The sequence below is a fragment of the Xenopus laevis genome, chromosome 5L (assembly GCF_017654675.1).
Source record: "Xenopus laevis strain J_2021 chromosome 5L, Xenopus_laevis_v10.1, whole genome shotgun sequence".
Classification (NCBI taxonomy): Eukaryota; Metazoa; Chordata; class Amphibia; order Anura; family Pipidae; genus Xenopus; species Xenopus laevis.
Genome location: NC_054379.1, coordinates 166,102,417 through 166,122,182, shown reverse-complemented (window position 1 = coordinate 166,122,182; position 19,766 = coordinate 166,102,417). Strand labels below are relative to the sequence as shown.

Sequence of the window (19,766 nt, the reverse complement as noted above, 5' to 3'; positions counted from 1 at the left end):
GGGAAGAGTTAAATTATGAGGGGAGACTGACAAGGTTGGGGTTGTTTTCTCTGGAAAAAAGGCGCTTGTGAGGGGACATGATTAGACTTTACAAGTACATTAGAGGACATTATAGACAAATAGCAGGGGACCTTTTTACCCATAAAGAGAATCACGTACCAGAGGCCTCCCCTTCAGACTAGAGGAAAAGAAGTTTCATTTAAAGGAACAGAGTAGGGGGTTCATCACAGTGAGGACACAAAACACAATAATAAAAAATGAAAAGAAATAGCAAATAGTCTCCGAATGTCACTCTCTACATCATGTAACAGTTATCTTAAAGGTGAACAACCCATTTAAAATGTTAGCAGCAGACTGCACACTATGAGGTTGTAGCTCAGTGTATTCAGAGGCTGCTCCTTCTCTCCAGTTCTACATCAGAGACAATAGCTATAGGGCATACCTCCCTATATACCTCGCTATATACCGCTATAGACCTCGCTATATACATCTATATACCTCGCTATATACCTCTATATAACTCACTATTTACCTCCCTATATACCTCACTATATACCACTATTTACCTCCCTATATACCTCGCTATAGACCTCACTACAGTAACATGGCGGGTAACAGCACTGTATATACAGCCAATGGGCCCCTCCCCACAGCTCAGATGTACAGGTAAAACAAAAGGTGAGTGAAAATGAAATGTATAATATTCAGAGGCAGTACATACAGGAACCAGCAATTCCTGACTTGCAGTAATGGAACACATTTATAGATATATAACTGGAAATGGTAAGAGCAAAATAAAATGTGCATTAGGTTTATATAAGATTCAGTAGTGGAGAGAAGAAGCAATCAGCCAACTGAAACACATAAAGGTCAAGAGACACGGGAGAGAAACCTTTCCAGCAGAAATAACATTATGTATTATTCACCTGCCATGGATTGGGCAATACAGTCATGTTCTATATCAGTATGGCCCTTCATTAAAGGAGAACTAAAGCCTACAATATAAACGCTGTATTTTATACACAGCAGGAATGTACAATCGGCTGTAGAAAATGGGCAGTGGAGAATGCATGGACCCAGGTCAATCCTACGCTTTCTTTTTAATATGACCTTTAAGGTGAACAGTATTTAGTTTCAGGGTTTCCTTGGCCTTTAATCTAGAATTTTTACAATACACCAGAATTTACTGTACATTGTCTGACATGAATGCAAGGTCTTTATAACAGTCTGCTGCCCAATATGTATAGTATTACCAAAGCAGGTGGCATAGTGGGCACCAAAAATAAACAAGAGAATAATAATTTTCACTGCTGACACTTTTCAGTTTCTATGAAAAAGTCACACAGCCTGTCTAAAGCCACTAAACACTAACCCCAAACAGTAAATTGATCCCAGAAATCAATCTCTCTCAATCTCTCTCTCTCAATCTCTCTCTCTCTCTCTCTCTCTCTCTCTCTCTCAAAAACGGTCGCCGGCGTCCACGAATAGTCGCCGGCGTCCACGAATAGTCGCCGGCGTCCACGAATAGTCGCCGGCGTCCACGAATAGTCGCCGGCGTCCACGAATAGTCGCCGGCGTCCACGATAGTCGCCGGCGTCCACGAATAGTCGCCGGCGTCCACGAATAGTCGCCGGCGTCCACGAATAGTCGCCGGCGTCCACGAATAGTCGCCGGCGTCCACGAATAGTCGCCGGCGTCCACGAATAGTCGCCGGCGTCCACGAATAGTCGCCGGCGTCCACGAATAGTCGCCGGCGTCCACGAATAGTCGCCGGCGTCCACGAATAGTCGCCGGCGTCCACGAATAGTCGCCGGTGTCCACGAATTCCAAAAACGAGACGCCGGCACCTCCAATGGGAGCAGAAACCCTCAATTTTTTGATTGAAACTTACCAGAAGCTGCTGCATTTCTCACCCTCGGCTTATACTCGAGTCAATAAGCTTTCCCAGTTTTTGGAGGTAAAATTAGGTACCTCGGCTTATACTCGGGACGGCTTATACTCAAGTATATATGGTATATATATATATATATATCTCTATCTATCTATCTCTCTATCTATCTATATCTCTCTCTCTCTCTGCAGGAAATACATATTCTGTTGAATTCGGGACAGATACAGCTTTTTTTCCTTCCCCAAACTACATATGAATGGTGGGTGACACTGGGGGGGGGGGGGATACTAAGGCAAGGACCACCCAGTCCGTATAATTGGCTGCAACACTAAGTACAAAAGAGCCACCAACACTTGCCTGGCTGTATGTAGATCCAGCTATAGTTAGCCACATACATACACAGTCACATATCTGCCCTTCAATCAGGAAAATATATATTGTAAGGACTGCACAAGGTGACATGACCCAGCAATGGGGCGAATACAAGCAGGACACATAATAACAGGCGCAGAGGTGAAAAGGGATCATATAGTAATGACATGCGGTGGGTAAACTTTTTTGACAACCAGTCTCTGAGCTGGAAATTGCTCGGATAAAGTGCTTTGAATGGCCCAATGTGTGAATACATGTACAGGTGGCACTTTATGAACTCACTGCACTTGATACTGTCATAGTACATGTTTTTTCCAAAATGCATCAGTTAATAGTGCTGCTCCAGCAGACTTCTGCACTGAAATCAGTTTTTTGAAATAGCAAATAGATTTTTTTATATTTACTTTTTAAATCTGACATGGGGCTATACATATTCTGAGTTTCCCAGGTGCCCTCGGGCATGTGACTTGTGCTCTGATAAACTTCAGTAATTTTTTACTGTGATACCACCTCCCTTCCGCTGGATGCCTAATTCATAGAAAACATCTAATAACTAATTATGGATGCATTGCTGATAAAGAAGAAGAAGATTTGTACAAGTGCTGTGGCAGTACCAATGATCCTGTTCAAGTGGCAGTTTATCAGAAGAGGTGCCACTTTGGCACAGTTCATTAACGGTCAGTTCAAGCTAGGAGACAATTCCAATGCCCAATATTTAGGCCACTCGCTACATGAGACACTTTCTAGTCTATATATGGATGTTTTTCGCTATCTAGTAAAAAAAAAAAAAAAAATTCAAATTTTCCTTCCCAAAATTAGGATTCCGATTCAGTTCGGTATTCGGGCAAATCTTTAATGAAGGATTCGGCTGAATCCCAAATAGCAGATTACATAAACCAACAAAACATGTAGTTCAAATTAATGTGTATTGAAAAGATCACATAGAAAACAAAATTGTTTGTTTTTTTATTTGAGTATGTGCAGTAGAAGACAGAAGGGTTCCCTGTGTGTGTGTTGGGCACAACAAGGGGCACAATTAGCAGAGAACCTGTGGCCCAGTCTTACCTCATCTATGTTTCTGAGCCACTTGCTGATGTTCTCAAAGCTTTTGGCATTGGTGATGTCATACACAAGCATAATTCCCATGGCTCCCCTGTAGTAAGAGGTTGTGATGGTGTGGAACCGTTCCTGGCCTGCGGTGTCCCTGGAGAGAGAAAGGGAGAAATGATGAGCACAGTTAAAGGGACAATTAAATGCTTTTTTTAACAACATTGAAAGGAAAACTGCAGATGAATTTAACTCTGAAACAAGAGCACAAAAAGAGTGGTCCCATTAAGCATTTAAGTGCCACATATACAATTAACAGAACTGATCTGCAAGTCGTATTACAATAGCCATTACTGGGGGGCAGAGAGAAGAATGGTCTTTAACATGAAATGTGCCGGGCAGGTTTCAAAGTGATACTGACATGTCCTTGTGAAAACCTGGAACACATTATTAGTATTGCTAATTTCCAAGATACTCTTGTGCCAAAACCTCCTGGCAGCAGCCAACGCTACTCTAAACTGTGGCTAGAGATGTTATTGGTTATAATCAGCGCTTTGTGATGTCAATTAAATATTGGTATTATAACAACTTTACAGTTCCCCGATATATTATATTATTTATATATATATATATATATATATATATATATATATATATATATATATATATATATATATATATATATATATATATATATATATATATATATATACACACACAAACACAAACACTAAGCTTGTACCTTGCATTTATTTATAGTCCTCGGTGACTGCTAATATCCTTATCATTTACAGTAGGGGGTACATTATCCCTTATAATACATGAGTGATAATCAGAGTTCCCTGTATAACTCAGCCTGCAGCCTTGTGCCTTTATATGGTCACAGTGACGTAATACAGTGAGATGTATGAAATGGGCCACACTACAATAAAGGAGTTTGCGGTACATGTAGTGGTTTAAGTTGCATATTTTACACCATGGGAATAGTGAGTTTAGGCACACGGGGGTGACCCTGTATCATTAAAGAGTTAGGTGAGTAGAAATGTCCAAGTTCTCTTGTAGAACCACAAACAGAGCAGCAAAGTGAAGCACAGGAAACTCAGTGGCCCGTACAGATGACAGATAGGCACAGATGACAGTTACATCAAGATTACTTCCAGACATGACTGGGTAATTGTCCAGAACTGATATCCATTCAGAACAACAACTGGGACCTCCTGTAAACCCGCCTAGAGTTTGAATAACACATCAGAAGTGGCCTTAACAAAAGTGGGGTGGCCAAAACGTCATTCCCTCCAGGAAACAAAGCCTACAATGCAGTCATCATTAAATACAAGGTCCGACAAGCAAAAAAAATGGCGGCAGATACTCTGAACAAAGTCAAAATCTGAGAAATTGGGGCTCAAAGGGGAAGGCAATTTAGTGGCCTACAGACATTCATCAGTGTCACCAGTCCAACCAGCCCACGTGACAGTTTCCTGCGGGTTTTACGTGCCTTCCCACAACTGGCAGCCCAAGGGGCACAACCAAAGGGCACACTTACTGATGACAAATACTGACTTAATCGTACAATATCACAGGGGTCTGACTGGAACAGAACTATGTGCAGTGAAAAGAACAAGAAAATGCATTCACTACACATGTACTATGGCTTTAAAGGGGAAGGAAACCTAGTCGGCGCAAACCCCCCACCCCCCTCCCGTTTGTTGCCCACCCTCCCTCCTGGCCTACCCGTCCCACTGGGCAAATGCCCCTAACTTGTTACTTACCCTTCTGCGCAGGTCCAGTCCAGGGAGTTCACCGACGACATCTTCTTCCACGCGATCTTCTTCCTGCTTTGAACGGCGCATGCGCAGTAGGATCATTTCGCCAGTACGAACTACTGGCATGCGCGTGACTTTTGGCGCATGCGCAGTGGATCCGTACCGGCGAAATGATCCTACTGCGCATGCGCCAAAACGCCGTTCACAGGAGGAGGAAGAAGATCGCGTGGAAGAAGATGTCGTCGGTGAACTCCCTGGACTGGACCTGCGCAGAAGGGTAAGTAACAAGTTTCCTTCCCCTTTAAAACAATATACGTCTGTTAATCTCTGCGCTCCAGTCCTTGACTCCTTAAGATTGGGCCACCAATAATAATTGCCAGTAAGCAGGCAGCCGGGACAAGGACTACATCGAGGAGAAGATGTGACTCTTGATCAAACAGCAAAATGAAACTGTCCAGATGTGTCTGTCACAGTGCCCCATACACCAACAGAAAAGCCCATGACTAGGAAGGGGCTGAACTGGCATCTTAAATCTGCTAGCGTATGGCCCACTGATCCCATCTAAAAAAACAAATGCTCTGTAAGGCTACAAATGTATTGTTATCGCTACCTTTCATTCGTTTTTTATTTGTCCTGTTCCAGAGACTGCCAGTTAAAGGGTCCAAATTCCCCTAGTAACCATGCACTAATTTGAATAAGATACTGGAATATGAATAGGAGAGGCCTAAATAGAAAGATTAGGATAAAAGAGCATTTGTTTTTTTCAGTGACCCCCCTCCCCCCATTTGAAAGCTGGAAAGTCAAAAGGTGGCAAAAAAAATACAAAATGAAGACTAATTCATCCCTTTTAACCATTTTAAACAGCTTTAACATTGTGTGCAACTGTCATTTCTACTGAAAGCAGTATCTTGGCTATGACTACTGAATCAATGCAGCAGATGCTACTTATTTCTACAGCAATTACATGTATCCAACATTAAAACCATTGGAAATGTGTAATTAATCCACACCGGAAAGTTGATTAGAAATTTCTTTTTTTGTGGGTAAAGGACCCCTTTACATTGTGACTGAGCAATCATGTGTGCCACACTAAGCTGTGCATAAAGGAGAAGGAAAGGCTAAAAGTAAGTAAGCCGATTTATCAGAAAGGTCTATATAAATACACCAGTAACCCCTCAAAGTAATGCTGCTCTGAGTCCTCTGTCAAACAGCACATTTCTTTCCTTCTATTGTGTACTCATGGGCTTCTGTATCAGACTAACTGTTTTCAGCTTAAATCTCCAGGGCTAGGGCTTGAGCATGCTCAGTTTACTCCTCTCTCCCACCCCCCCCCCCTTCTCTGCTGTAATCTGAGCCCAGAGCTATGAGTGAGCAGGGAGATATTTAGGCAGGAAGTGATGTCACAACAAGCTAATATGGCAGCTGCTATCCTAAACAAACAGAGAGCTTCTAGAGCTGTTTACCCGGGTATGGTAAAGCATTATAAATAATAAATATAGTGTTATACCTTGCGCTATTGTGGATAATCTATTGGCAATAAACTACTCCGGTAGCTTTCCTTCTCCTTTAACCTTCTGTGCAGAACACAAGCTCTCGCCAACAGCCGTATTTTCTAACAAGTCTCAATATGACGGAAAAAGCTGCTATATGGGGTTACTTGCATTTATAGGGCATGGCTTTTATTGTGAATACAGAACATTACTCCATTTAGATATAAACTGACTGGTTCTATTTTGGAAAATATACAACTGAAGCCTGAAACGCTGCTCAAGCCTTCACTACTACTCCAAGAATCTAGTGAATTTACTGTGGGAGTCAGTACTTGCTGCACAGGTTAATATAGAAACAGGCAGGCAGAGATCCATGCAGCTGAACTAGAGATTCACCATGTAGTGTCATTTATATTTTCACTTCTAGACGGATTATGTGTAAGAAGGAATTGGGCAGGGCTGTGGTTGCTCCTCAATTAGCAGAGAAGCAACAAGGGAATACAATTAGGGGCGGCAGAAACAAATGGGTTGTAGCTGTTTAAACCCCAGGAAAGCAATAAATAAAACGATCTCTTCCTAGAAGGACTGAAAGCTTACAGTATAATTAAGGCTCCTTTGTATTATGAGACACGTACCAACCCTTGGTAAATAATCACTCTGACTTGCACAGGAGGATCACATTCTGAGTGACCCCCTATAGAAGAAGCAGGTAATAATTCCCTTGCCTATAGTTTATGTCTCTGAGAAAAACACAAGGTTTCAGGCAGATTAGGCATCCCATATAAAAAATGCGCATTCACCTTTAAATTAAGTTTTAATATGATGCAGAGAGGGATATTCTGAGACAATTTGCAATTGGCTTTCATTTTTTATTATTTGTGGTTTTTGAGTTATTTCGCTTTTTATTCAGCAGCTCTCCAGCCTTCTGGTTGCTAGGGTCCAAATTACCCTAGCAACCATGCTCTGGTTTGAATAAGACACTGGAAAATGAATAAAAAGTGAAAAAAAGTAACATTTGTAGCCTTACAGAGCATTTGTTTTTTTAGATGGAGTCCGTGACCCCCACTGGAAAGAGTCAGAGGAAAAAAAGCAAATAAATCAAAAAATGAAGACCAATTGAAAAGTTGCTAAGAATTAGCCATTCTATAACAAGTAAACTTAAAGGTGAACCAACCTCTTTAAAGAAGCACGTCAGGCACACTGGGTGGCTTGATAATGATGAACAGATCACCAGTGACAGGTAAGGGATCCGTTATTCAGAAACCCGCTCAGATACATGGAAAGGCCGTTTCCCACAGACTGCATTTTATCCAAATAATGCAGATTTTTAAAAACAATTTCCTGCTTTTCTGTGTAATAATAAAACAGTTGCTTGTACTTGATCCCAACTGAGATATAATTAATCCTTATTGGAAGCAAAATCAGCCTATTGGGTTTATATAATTTTTATATGATTTTCTAGTAGACTTAAGGTATGAAGATCCAAATTATGGAAAGACCCATTATCCAGAAAGCACCAGGTCCTGAACATTCTGGATAACAGGTCCCATACCTATACTGATAAAGGATACATTACCTGGAATGCTTAGTGCCTGGGGTTTACCGGCTAATATTTGATGGATACAAATTAGAGGTATGGGTTCCGTTATCTGGATACCCGTTATCCAGAAAGTTCTGAATTACAGAAAGGCCGTCTCCCATAGACTCCATTATAATCAAATGATTAAAATTTTAAAATAGGATTTCCTTTTTCTGTGTAGTAATAAAACCGTAACTTGTACTTGATCCCAACTAAGATATAATTAATCCTTATTGGAGGCAAAACCAGCCTATTGGGTTTATTTAATGTTTATATGATTTTCTAGTAGACTTAGGGGCACATTTACTTAGCTCGAGTTAAGGATTAGAAGGAAAAATACTTCCGAATTTTGAAGTATTTTTTTGGCTACTTCGACCATCTAATCCAGTGATCCCCAACCAGTAGCTCGTGAGTAACATGTTGCTCTCCAACCCCTTGGATGTTGCTCCCAGTGGCCTCAAAGCAGGTGTTAATTTTTTAATTTATGGATTGGAGGCAGGTTTTGGCTGCATAAAAACCAGGTGCACTGCACAACAGAGACTTAATGTAGGTTCACAATCCACATAGGGGCTACCAAATAGCCAATCACAGCACTAATTTGGCACCCCAAGAACATATTTCATGCTAGTGTTGCTCCCCAACTCCTTTTACTTCTGAATGTTGCTCACGGGTTCAAAAGGTTGGGGATCCCTGATCTAATCAAATGATTCGAACTAAAAATCATTCAACTATTCAACGATTCGATAGTCGAAGTACTGTCTCTAAGAAAAACTTCGACAACCTACTTCGCCACATAAAACTTACCGAACATCAATGTTAGCCTATGGGAAAGGTCCCCATAGGCTTTCTAGGCAATTTGGGATTGAAGGAAAATCGTTTTATCAATGGATTAAAATCCTTCGATTCGAAGGATTTAAATGCTCGATCGAAGGAATTGCGCTAAATACTTCGACTTCGATATTTCGAAGTCGAAGGATTTAACTTCGAGGGTCAAAAAAATAGAGGGTTAATTAACCCTCGATATTCGACCAAAAGTAAACGTGCTCCTTAAGGTATGAAGATCCAAATTATGGAAAGATCATTTATCTGGAAAAGCCCAGGTCCAGAGCATTCTGGCTAAAGGGTCCCATACCAGTACATGGAAAACCCCAGCAGTTGATGAGGATGTCTCTTGAGATGGTGTAATACAAGGACAGATGTAGAGCCGATAAGTTGCCTGTGACATAGAGCTTAAAGGGATACTGTCATTGGAAAACGTTTTTTTTCAAAATGAATCAGTTAATAGTGCTGCTCCAGCAGAATTCTGCACTGAAATCCATTTCTCAAAAGAGCAAACAGATTTTTTTATATTCAATTTTGAAATCTGACATGGGGCTAGACATATTGTCAATTTCCCATCTGCCCCAAGTCATGTGACTTTTGCTCTGATAAACTTCTATCACTCTTTACTGCTGTACTGCAAGTTGGAGTGATATCACTCCCTCCCTTTCCCCCCCAGCAGCCAAACAACAGAACAATGGGAAGGTAACCAGATAGCAGCTCCCTAACACAAGATAACAGCTGCCTGGTAGATCTAAGAACAACACTCAATAGTAAAAACCCATGTCTCACTGAGACACATTCAATTACATTGAGAAGGAAAAACAGCAGCCTGCCAGAAAGCATTTCTCTCCTGAAGTGCAGGCACATATCACATGACCAGGGGCAGCTGGGAAATTGACAAAATGTCTAGCCCCATGTCAGATTTTAAATTTGAATATAAAAAAAATCTGTTTGCTCTTTTGAGAAATGGATTTCAGTGCAGAATTCTGCTGGAGCAGCACTATTAACTGATTCATATTGAAAATTTTTTTTTCCCCATGACAGTATCCCTTTAAGATGAATTCTGGAAGGAGTTTCCGTGATTAGAGAGAGAGAATAGCATGTTCCTGGGTGGAACGCGATGGCGACATATAAAACGGATTGGCTGCTTATAGATGGACATGTCAGAGACATGTGCTTGCGAAAACAAATGAGCTGTTGCTAAATCAATCTCCCGCACAAGATACTCCCTTCACAAACACTCGCATTAAATATTTGCACTTCTCCAAAACACAAGTCAGGCCTGAGTGAGTGCAAGTAATACTCCTTGCCACCAAGACTATGCTCTTATTATCCAGAATGCTGGGGTTTTCCAGATAAGGGATGTTTCCGAAATTCGGATCACCACACCTTGTCTACCAAAACATCAATGAAAACATTAAACTCAATAGGCTGGTTCTGCTTCCTATACATCTTAGTACAAGCTACTGTTTTATTATTACAACGAAATCACTTTTAAAAATCTGAATTATTTTGATTATAAGAGTCTATGGGCGATGACCCTAGTTCGGAGATTTCTGGATAAGGGGTTTCCGGATAACAGATCCTATATACCTATACTACAAACCACACTCCATAATAAAGGTGTTACTTTCACTATAGAGCAGTGACAAGGAATTAAAAAACCAAAAAACTGTATTTAGATTTATTTTCTAACAGAATTAGGATTCATGTCATCACTATTGGACACATCAGCAAAAGCGTAACCTTTAAAGGGGCTGTTCACCTTTACATTAAATTTTAGTAGGATGTAGAGATTGTAATTCGGAGACAATTTGCAATTGGTTTTCATTTTTTATTAGTTGTGGGTTTTGAGTTATTTAGCTTTTTATTCAGCATTTCTTTAGTTTGCTAGGGTCCAAATTCCCCTAGCAACCATGCATTGATTTGAATAGGAGACTGGAATATGAATAGGAGAGGCCTGAATAGATCGAGAAATAATAAAAAGTAGCAATAACAATACATTTGTAGCCTTACAGCGCATTAGTTTTTTTTAAATAGGGTAAGTGATCTCCATCTGAAAGCTGGAAAGAGTCAAAAGATCTAGACTAATAATTCTGAAACTATAAAAAAAAAAAAAAATTGAAAAATTCACTAGAAGCAGCCATTCTATGATATACTAAAAGTTAACTTAAAGGCGAATCACCCCTTTAAAGGATAACTAACCCCTAAAAATGAATGTGGCTAAACATTGCATATTTTATATACTGAAGGTTCAGCTTGTCAATAGCAGCAATGATCCAGGACTTCAAACTTGTCACAGGGGGTCACCATCTTGGAAAGTGTCTGTGACACTCACATGCTCAGTGGGCTCTGATTGGCTGTTGAGAAGCTAAGCTTAGGGCTCGTCACTAATTATCCAGCAGAAAATGAGCTTCCCTGGCTGTAATATAAGCTGATGCTACAGGTTTGCTGATTATTCAATTCTGATGCTAATTGCACTGGTTTCTGTGCTGCCATGTAGTAATTATGTGTATTAATTACTAATCAGCCTTATATTGTGACATTTCTATTCTATGTGTACTGTATATTGTGAGTGGCTCCCTAAGCTCAGTAAGTGACAGCAGCACAGAGCATGTGCAGTGAATCAGCAGAAAAGAAGATGGGGAGCTACTGGGGCATCTTTGGAGACACAGATCTTTACTGCTAAAGGGCTGTGGTTGCCTTGGGCTGGTACAGAAGCACAAAACATCATGTACAACATTTCTACCTACTTTAGTTAGGCTTTAGTTCTCCTTTAATCTACTAGCAAGATGGCAGAAGTGAATGGCAAGGGAATGGCAAGGGAAGGCAGGTGCTCAGTGAGACTAGGGGCCAATGACAGCCCAGATCTGCAGCTGCGGAGTTTCAGGAAAGGTTTAATGAGATTTAATCTCTGCAGTGAGAAAAGGAAAAGGCTGGGGAAGAAATGAAGTATATTTGATGAATGGTCACTGTTTGCACATGTCACTGGGATATATATTTGATATTATAGATTAAAGGTTGATTTAGTGGTAACAGAAGGACTAGGTCAAAGCACATGTCTGGTTACAGGAGTGTATGTATATATATATATATATATATGAGTTGAAAGGCTGGTATTGAGAAATGGTTTTGTAGTTTCTGGGAAGGAAATGTTACGGTTGAATATTTGCAACAGTTGTAACATCATAATCGCCTCTTAAATAGTGAGATATAAAGTAGCAAGTTTTTTAATATACATTGTTTTTATATTGTTGTTGAATTGAATTCAGCTTCAATGCCCCAATGTACCTAAAACAGAGATTCTAAGAAAGAGCACTAGTTAGGCCCCTATATAGAAGGGTCTTATTAAAGGGGAACTATTGCGAAAATGAAAATTTTATATTCGCTTCAGAATACTAAAATAAACTTTCTAAATACAATCAATTAAATATTCTGCATTGTTTCTGAAATATTCAAGTTTATCTTCACTATCCCTCTCTCAGCATCTGTTTCTCTTCATTCTGTCTTCTTGTTGGGTGTCAGATATTAATTGACAGTTAGATTCAATATATCTTATAGGGGGGCTCCTTTTGCCTAGAAGATGTATTAGAGGTCACTCTATTAAAATCACCTGACATCATGTCTCTCTACATGCAGGATTTGTGCAAAAGGCAGTTATTTTGTTAGATTTTGTTTATACTGGAATCAGTTATTTGAGTGAGCTCTAATACATCTCAATTCTCTATATAAATTAAACAGGAGACTGTAAACTGCCCACCATCCCATATACATTACACCTGGAGAAATGTCTAATTAAGCTTATTACATACCCACAATGCTTCACTTGCCAACAGTTTCCCAGCTGCCCACAGTCATGTGACTTTAAGTTAACTTTTAGGGGCTTACTCATCAACGGTTGAATTTATGTGAATTTTTTGTTACTCTAATAAATTCGTATGTACTTGTATTTATAAAAAAACTTGAACGTCTAATATTCGATCGATTGGTCCCGGAAAAATCCAATTCGAAACGCGTTTTCCTCCGAAAAATAAACTCGAATGTCAGGAAGGCAGTTAACATATTCAAATGGTTCAACGGACCTCTGAAATTGACTTCTACATGAACTCGGGAGGTTTTAGATGGGGAATATTCCAATTAAAACGGTTTCCATGGACGAGGTGTGATAAACGTCACATTCGAGTTGATGCTTTTAAATTCGAATTTGTTTTGACACCAAAAACATTTTGAAAATTCAAATTTACCATTTGAAACATAATAAACTTTCCCCTTAGTATGTTAGAATGGCTGATTCTAAACAACTTTTCAATTCATCAAAAAATATTTTTTTATAGTTTTTAAACAATTTGCCTTCTACTTCTGACTCTTTCCAACTTTCAAATGGGGGTCACTGACCCCATCTAAAAAACAAATGCTCTGTAAGACTACAAATGTATTATTACTTTTTATTACTCATCTTACTGCGCAGGACCTTTCCTATTCATAGTCCAGTCTCTTAATCCAAATCAGTGCATGGTTGTTAGGGTAATTTGGACCCTAGCAACAAGATTGCTCAAATTGCAATCTGGAGAGCTGCTGAAAAAAAAGCTAAATAAGTCAAAAACCACAAATAAAACATTAAACCCAATTGCAAATTGTCTCAGAATTTTACTCTCTACATCATACTAAAAGTAAATTTAAAGGTACAACACAGCAGGACATGATATGGTTGGGGAGAAGGCAGAGGGACATTGCACTGGGGCTGACAGTTAAAACACTAATGGGAAGGGGGTGTAGTTCCCTTGAAAGTAAAGTACAGAGTTACAGTTCTCGGTCTATACAAGTTCTGGGAAGAAGAGATGGAATAAGGTGAATTCAACTCTGGGTTATTTGTTAAATCAAATTAACCAACAGATTCATTAAAAAAATAATATGACTGTTTCAAGTTTTGCACCACAATCAAGAGTACAAAATACTTTGTTTCCGCCCCTCTCAATACCAGGAAGGGCACAATTCATACGCACAGGATAAGAGTGAAGGTTAGGAGAGCTCATTAGCTGGCAGGTAAGGAGAGTGGAGTAGATATCTGACAGTTGACTCATAGGAACGTAATGCAAGGCTAGGGAGCAATGTGACAGTTGGGCAGGGCAAGACAAGTATGTGATATGGAAAAACTCTCAGAACTGCAGGAAAACAGAACACGTTCTACTAGTGACTGGACCTAGATTAATTTAGAAACACCCCCCCCCCTTGCATATTAAACTGCATCCACTTTAAATGTAATGGAGGAAGATGTGGAGGAATGTGGAATTGTCTCCCTGAAACAGTGGTAACGGCTGATACATTAGACAGGATTAACTGAGATCAAGTACAAGCAACTGTTTTATTAATACAGAGAAAAGGAAATAATTTTTAAAAAATTACTTTATAATGGAGTCTATGGGAGACGGCTAATCCGTAATTTGGATAAGGGGTTTCAAGATAATGGATCCCATACCTGTACAAGATAATGTTTTATTATTACAGAGAAAAGGAAATCATTTTTAAAAAAATGTATTTCTTTATAATGGAGTCTATGGGAGACGGCTAATCCGTAATTTGGATAATGGGTTTCCAGATAATGGATCCCATACCTGTACAAGCTACTGTTTTATTATTATAGAGAAAAGGGAAGACAGAGTTTCCGTAATAGAGTATGTACAATGTTCCATGCCACTCTTTTCCCCAAGCTCTTCGGCTTCTATATCCACAGAATAAATGCAAGTATTCTAATATTATTATCATTATAATAAATGCCTATTAACGGCATGTGAATGATGTAGTGCTGACAATGAAGTCATATTACAATTCTGAATGCAGCAATAATATATTCCGTATCCACTGCTGTAGTAGTGTATACGTTGACCTTGTAGGCCTTGTTTGCCCAGTGTGTTCTTCATTTTCAAACAACTCCCATCTAGCTGTGTGAGCTTGTTCACATTCTGTCTAAATATCAATAATAATACCGTCTCTAGAAACACCACCCGAGTGACGTTTTTCAGGCAGCAATAATATATTCCGTATCCACTGCTGTAGTAGTGTATACGTTGACCTTGTAGGCCTTGTTTGCCCAGTGTGTTCTTCATTTTCAAACAACTCCCATCTAGCTGTGTGAGCTTGTTCACATTCTGTCTAAATATCAATAATAATACCGTCTCTAGAACTACACACAAGCTAATAATATAGAGTAGTAAGTAGTGTTGGGGAGCACCTACCATCTAGTGATAAACAACGGACGGTGTGTAAGGTCAAAATTGAAATCATTTTGGAGAAGAGGAAAAGAAATGACCTTGTAAGTTGCACCTTCCCATCCACCCTTGTCCAGATTACTTATTTTTAGGGATGCACCTAATCCAGGATTCGGTTTGGGATTCAGCCTTTTTCAGCAGGATTCGGCTGAATCATTCTGCCTGGCCGAAACCGGATCCTAATTTGCATATCTAAATTAGGGGGGGGGGAGGGAAATCATGTGACTTTTTGTCACAAAAAAAGGAAGTGAAAAAAGTTTTCCCCCTCCCATCCCTAATTTGCATATGCAAATTAGGGTTCAGATTTGGTATTCGGCCGAATCTTTCGCAAAGGGTTCGGCCGAATCCAAAAAAGTGGATTCGGTGCATCCCTACTTATTTTATTCGTATATAATAAAAGTTAAGGTCCAGTATGCCACCATTAAAAATACGTTAGGTACAGGGAGGCGGGATACCAAGAGGTAGCGGGTTGGTATTAAATATATGGGGCAATATGTATGCCAGACAATTCCACAATAAAAAAAGTGGCGTGTTGGGTACTGGTATCAGCGTATAATTGCGCAAAAATTATTGTTATAATCTGCTATACATGGCGTCTTAAACGCATGTGTTATGAGGACTGCTGTGCCCAACGTATTTTTAATGGTGGCATACTGGACCTTTACTTATTTTATTTGTATATAATAAAATTTATGTTTTATATTCGCTGTGTATACACACACCACTGGGTTTCTGGACAAGGGTGGGTGGGAAGGTGTAACTTACAAGGTCATTTCTTTTTCCCTTTCTTCTCAATAAATAATATAGAGCCGGCTCATATTCCAGCTATTTCTTAGCCTTTTCCTTGTGGCCCTACATTGTCCTGCCGCAGTCACTGTAAAGTGAAAATAAGCAAATGAATTTATTTCTGCTGTACAACGACTAGTCCAGGGTATGTTGTGTTTATATCACACAGCACAATATTTGCAGGATTTAGATTTAACACAAACACAGGCAGAAAGGTTCCAATAAATGACAGATGGGGTTTAGACTAAAAGGCGTCTCATTAACTTGCCTGTCCAGTAAGGGAATCTGTAATATCAGGCAGAGCTGTTCTGGAATGTTCCCTTATAAATCTATTTTGAATTTGATTTTTTTTATGGTCAAAACTGAAATCCGACTAGGGAATTTGAATTCGATTCGAGTTTTCTAAAAAAAAGAAAAAAATTTAATTTGAACCTGTTGAATTGCTGTTTAATTAAATGGGAGACATCCTGGGATCCATTTGGAGTTGTTTGCGGACATTCAAGTTTTTTTTTTTTGGAGAAAAAACTAATTTTTAAAATTCGAATCGAATTAGATTCGAGTTTTCGGATCAATCATATTCACCAGAGTTGAACAAATTAGATTTTTTGAATACATTTTGATTGGTCGAATTTCATGGGAGTTTAAAAAAAAAAAAACACATGAATTCGAAATTCGACCTTTGATAAATGTGCCTCAGCACACGAGGAAAAATAGTCGCCTGCGATAAATTTTTTTCTACAGCAGGCGACTAATCTCTCCTTAAAACGCCTCACAAAAAAACTTCGGAAAACTGAAGCAATGCTTATGCCAGCGATTCACTTTGTTGCTGGTGGGAAGGCATTTCGGGAAGATGAGTTGCCTGCTGAAGTGAAGATTTATCGCAGGCGACTTTATCTCCCCATGAACGGTTTTAGAGGCTGGTCGGAAAATTGCGCCGCATGATTGTTCATCCATTATTAAAGGGATACTGTCATGGGAAAAATTTTTTTTTTTCAAAATGAATCAGTTAATAGTGCTGCTCCAGCAGACTTCTGCACTGAAATCCATTTCTCAAAAGAGCAAACAGATTTTTTTATATTTACTTTTGAAATCTGACATGGGGCTAGACATATTGTCAATTTCCCAGCTGCCCCTGGTCATGTGACTTGTGCCTGCACTTTAGGAGAGAAATGCTTTCTGGCAGGCGGCTGTTTTTCCTTCTCAATGTAACTGAATGTGTCTCAGTGAGACATGGGCTTTTACAATTGAGTGTTGTTCTTAGATCTACCAGGCAGCTGTTATCTTGTGTTAGGGAGCTATCTGGTTACCTTCCCATTGTTCTTTTGTTTGGCTGCTGGGGGGAAAGGGAGGGGGTGATATAACTCCAACTTGCAGTACAGCAGTAAAGCGTGATTGAAGTTCATCAGAGCAAAAGTCACATGACTTGGGGCAGCTGGGAAATTGACAAAATGTCTAGCTACATGTCAGATTTCAAAATTGAATATAAAAAAATCTGTTTGCTCTTTTGAGAAATGAATTTCAGTGCAGAATTCTGCTGGAGCAGCACAATTAACGGATTCATTTTGAAAAAATGTTTTTTTTCCCCATGACGGTATCCCTTTAAGGATTTATATTGGCAGTCATTTTGGGCTAACAAGCCAAAAACTCTAATTGATAGAGTTTTTGTAGGTAAAAAGCTCGAATTGATTGAGTTTTTGAGTGAAACCCACGGAAAAAAAACAAACATCATGTTGGGTATTAACATGTTCAAATGGTACAAGGGACCTTGGGAAGATAAAGCAAAACGATACCCCGAGTGGGACATGATTTACATACACAGGATAAGTTCACTTGTCACTCACCATATCTGTAACTTGATCTTTTTCCCTTGCAATTCCACGGTTTTGATCTTGAAGTCTATTCCTATAAAAAGAAGAAGCCAATAGTTAGAATTGAGGTATGGCAGAGACAGGACTATACAGCAATATTACTGGGCCTGTTCATTTGAACTCACACAATGACGGAAGCTGTAGTTCAGCAATGGATTTCCAAGGTCAAATATACAGTCAGGGGACAAGCTGAATCCCTCTGGCTGAGCAACTAGTGTTCCTACCTACTAAATCCAGTCTTACTGGGCCCCACTGAAGGGCATTTTGATAAAGGGGATGACACAGAGCAAGTGGTACCAATCCAAACCCCCTCCTCCTCCTCTCACACATTTCCCTGACACAGAGACTGATGCTCAATCATGGGCACAGGTTTCCAAAACCAGCTATAATTATCTGTAATTACTCATTCTCATAGCACTCACTGCCTCTGCTCACACAATGCTATTCATTTAATAAACAAAGGCAGAAAATAAACGCCTCCAGTTCCAAACTTACTACATAGAAGTATTTGGGAGGAGAGCCAAACATTGTGCAGCAGCTCAGCTTCAGGCACCGCAGTAATGGGACTCTATACACAGCCGGGACGTGGGGCTTTCCGGATAACAGATCTTTCCGTAAAACCCAATGGGCTGGTTTTGCTTCCAATAAGGATTAATTATATCTTAGTTGGGATCAAGTACAAGCTACTGTTTTATTATTACACAGAAAAAAAGGAAATTATTTAAAAACATTTGAATTATTTGGATAAAATGGAGTCTATGGCAGATGGCCTTTCAGTAATTCGGAGCTTTCTGTATAACAGATCCTATACCTGTAAAGGGATACTATCAAGTTTTTTTTCCAAAACTCATCAGTTAATAGTGCTGCTCCAGCAGAATTCTGCACTGAAATCCATTTCTCAAATGAGCAAACAGATTTATATTTAATTTTAAAATCCGATATTGGGCTAGACATATTGTCAGTTTCCCAGAAGTCCCAAGTCATGTGACTTGTGCTCTGATAAACTTCAGTCACTTTACTGCTGTACTGCAAGTTGGAGTGATATCACCCCCTCCCTTTCCCCCCAGCAGCCAAACAAAAGAACAACGGGAATGTAACCAGATAGCAGCTCCCTAACACAAGATAACAGATGCCTGGTAGATCTAAGAACAGCACTCAATATTAAAATCCAGGTCCCACTAAGACACATTCACATTGAGTAGGAGAAACAACAGCCTGCCAGAAAGCAGTTCCATCCTAAAGTGCGGGCTCTTTCTGAAATCACATGACCAGGCAAAATGAGCTGAGATGCACCTACACACCAATATTACAACTAAATACACTTGCTGGTTCAGGAATGACATTTTATATTGTACAGTGAATTATTTGCAGTGTAAACTGTCATTTAGAAAAAAAAAAAAAAAGACATAAAAATCATAACAGAATCCTTTTAAAGTGATACGGACACTAAAAATAGTCTTTTTGGAATATTGATCTACATGAAAAGTTACCTGTAGGTCATGTTGATAATTTTCCGCTGATAGTTCTGTTTATGTAAGTAATTGTTAGTTGAAGTTCCTAAACCTGACTGTTTTGCCAACCTGACTGTCCCATCTCAGGCTGTCAGTTAGAGATTCTAATACTAACGGACTCCTGTTGCACAAATATGGCAGCCCCCTCATACAGGAACAGGGTAGTAAGAAAGGTAATGTAAAAGCATCAGGCAAATACTTTTATGGCAAAATTATAAATAGCATTGAAAGACAATGAAAAGATGATAGATAATAAAACGGTTATTTTCTGATGTCAGTATCTCTTTAAGGTTTCAGTTGTATTGTATTTAGAGACAAGCCTTCAGAAGAACTTTAGGTTGCTGTTACAGCTACAGACAGTCATTCATCTG

At 39.4% G+C, this 19,766-nt stretch overlaps 1 protein-coding gene across 1 annotated transcript in view; it reads right to left on the bottom strand.

Annotated features, from left to right (window-relative positions):
- The window catches only part of rab10.L (RAB10, member RAS oncogene family L homeolog), a 54,336-nt gene that overhangs the window by 8,081 nt on the left and 26,489 nt on the right, over window positions 1-19,766 (bottom strand). Inside the window, 2 exon segments of the mRNA NM_001089799.1 lie at window positions 3,329-3,467; window positions 17,858-17,918. Coding sequence (NP_001083268.1) covers window positions 3,329-3,467; window positions 17,858-17,918 — 200 coding nt within the window.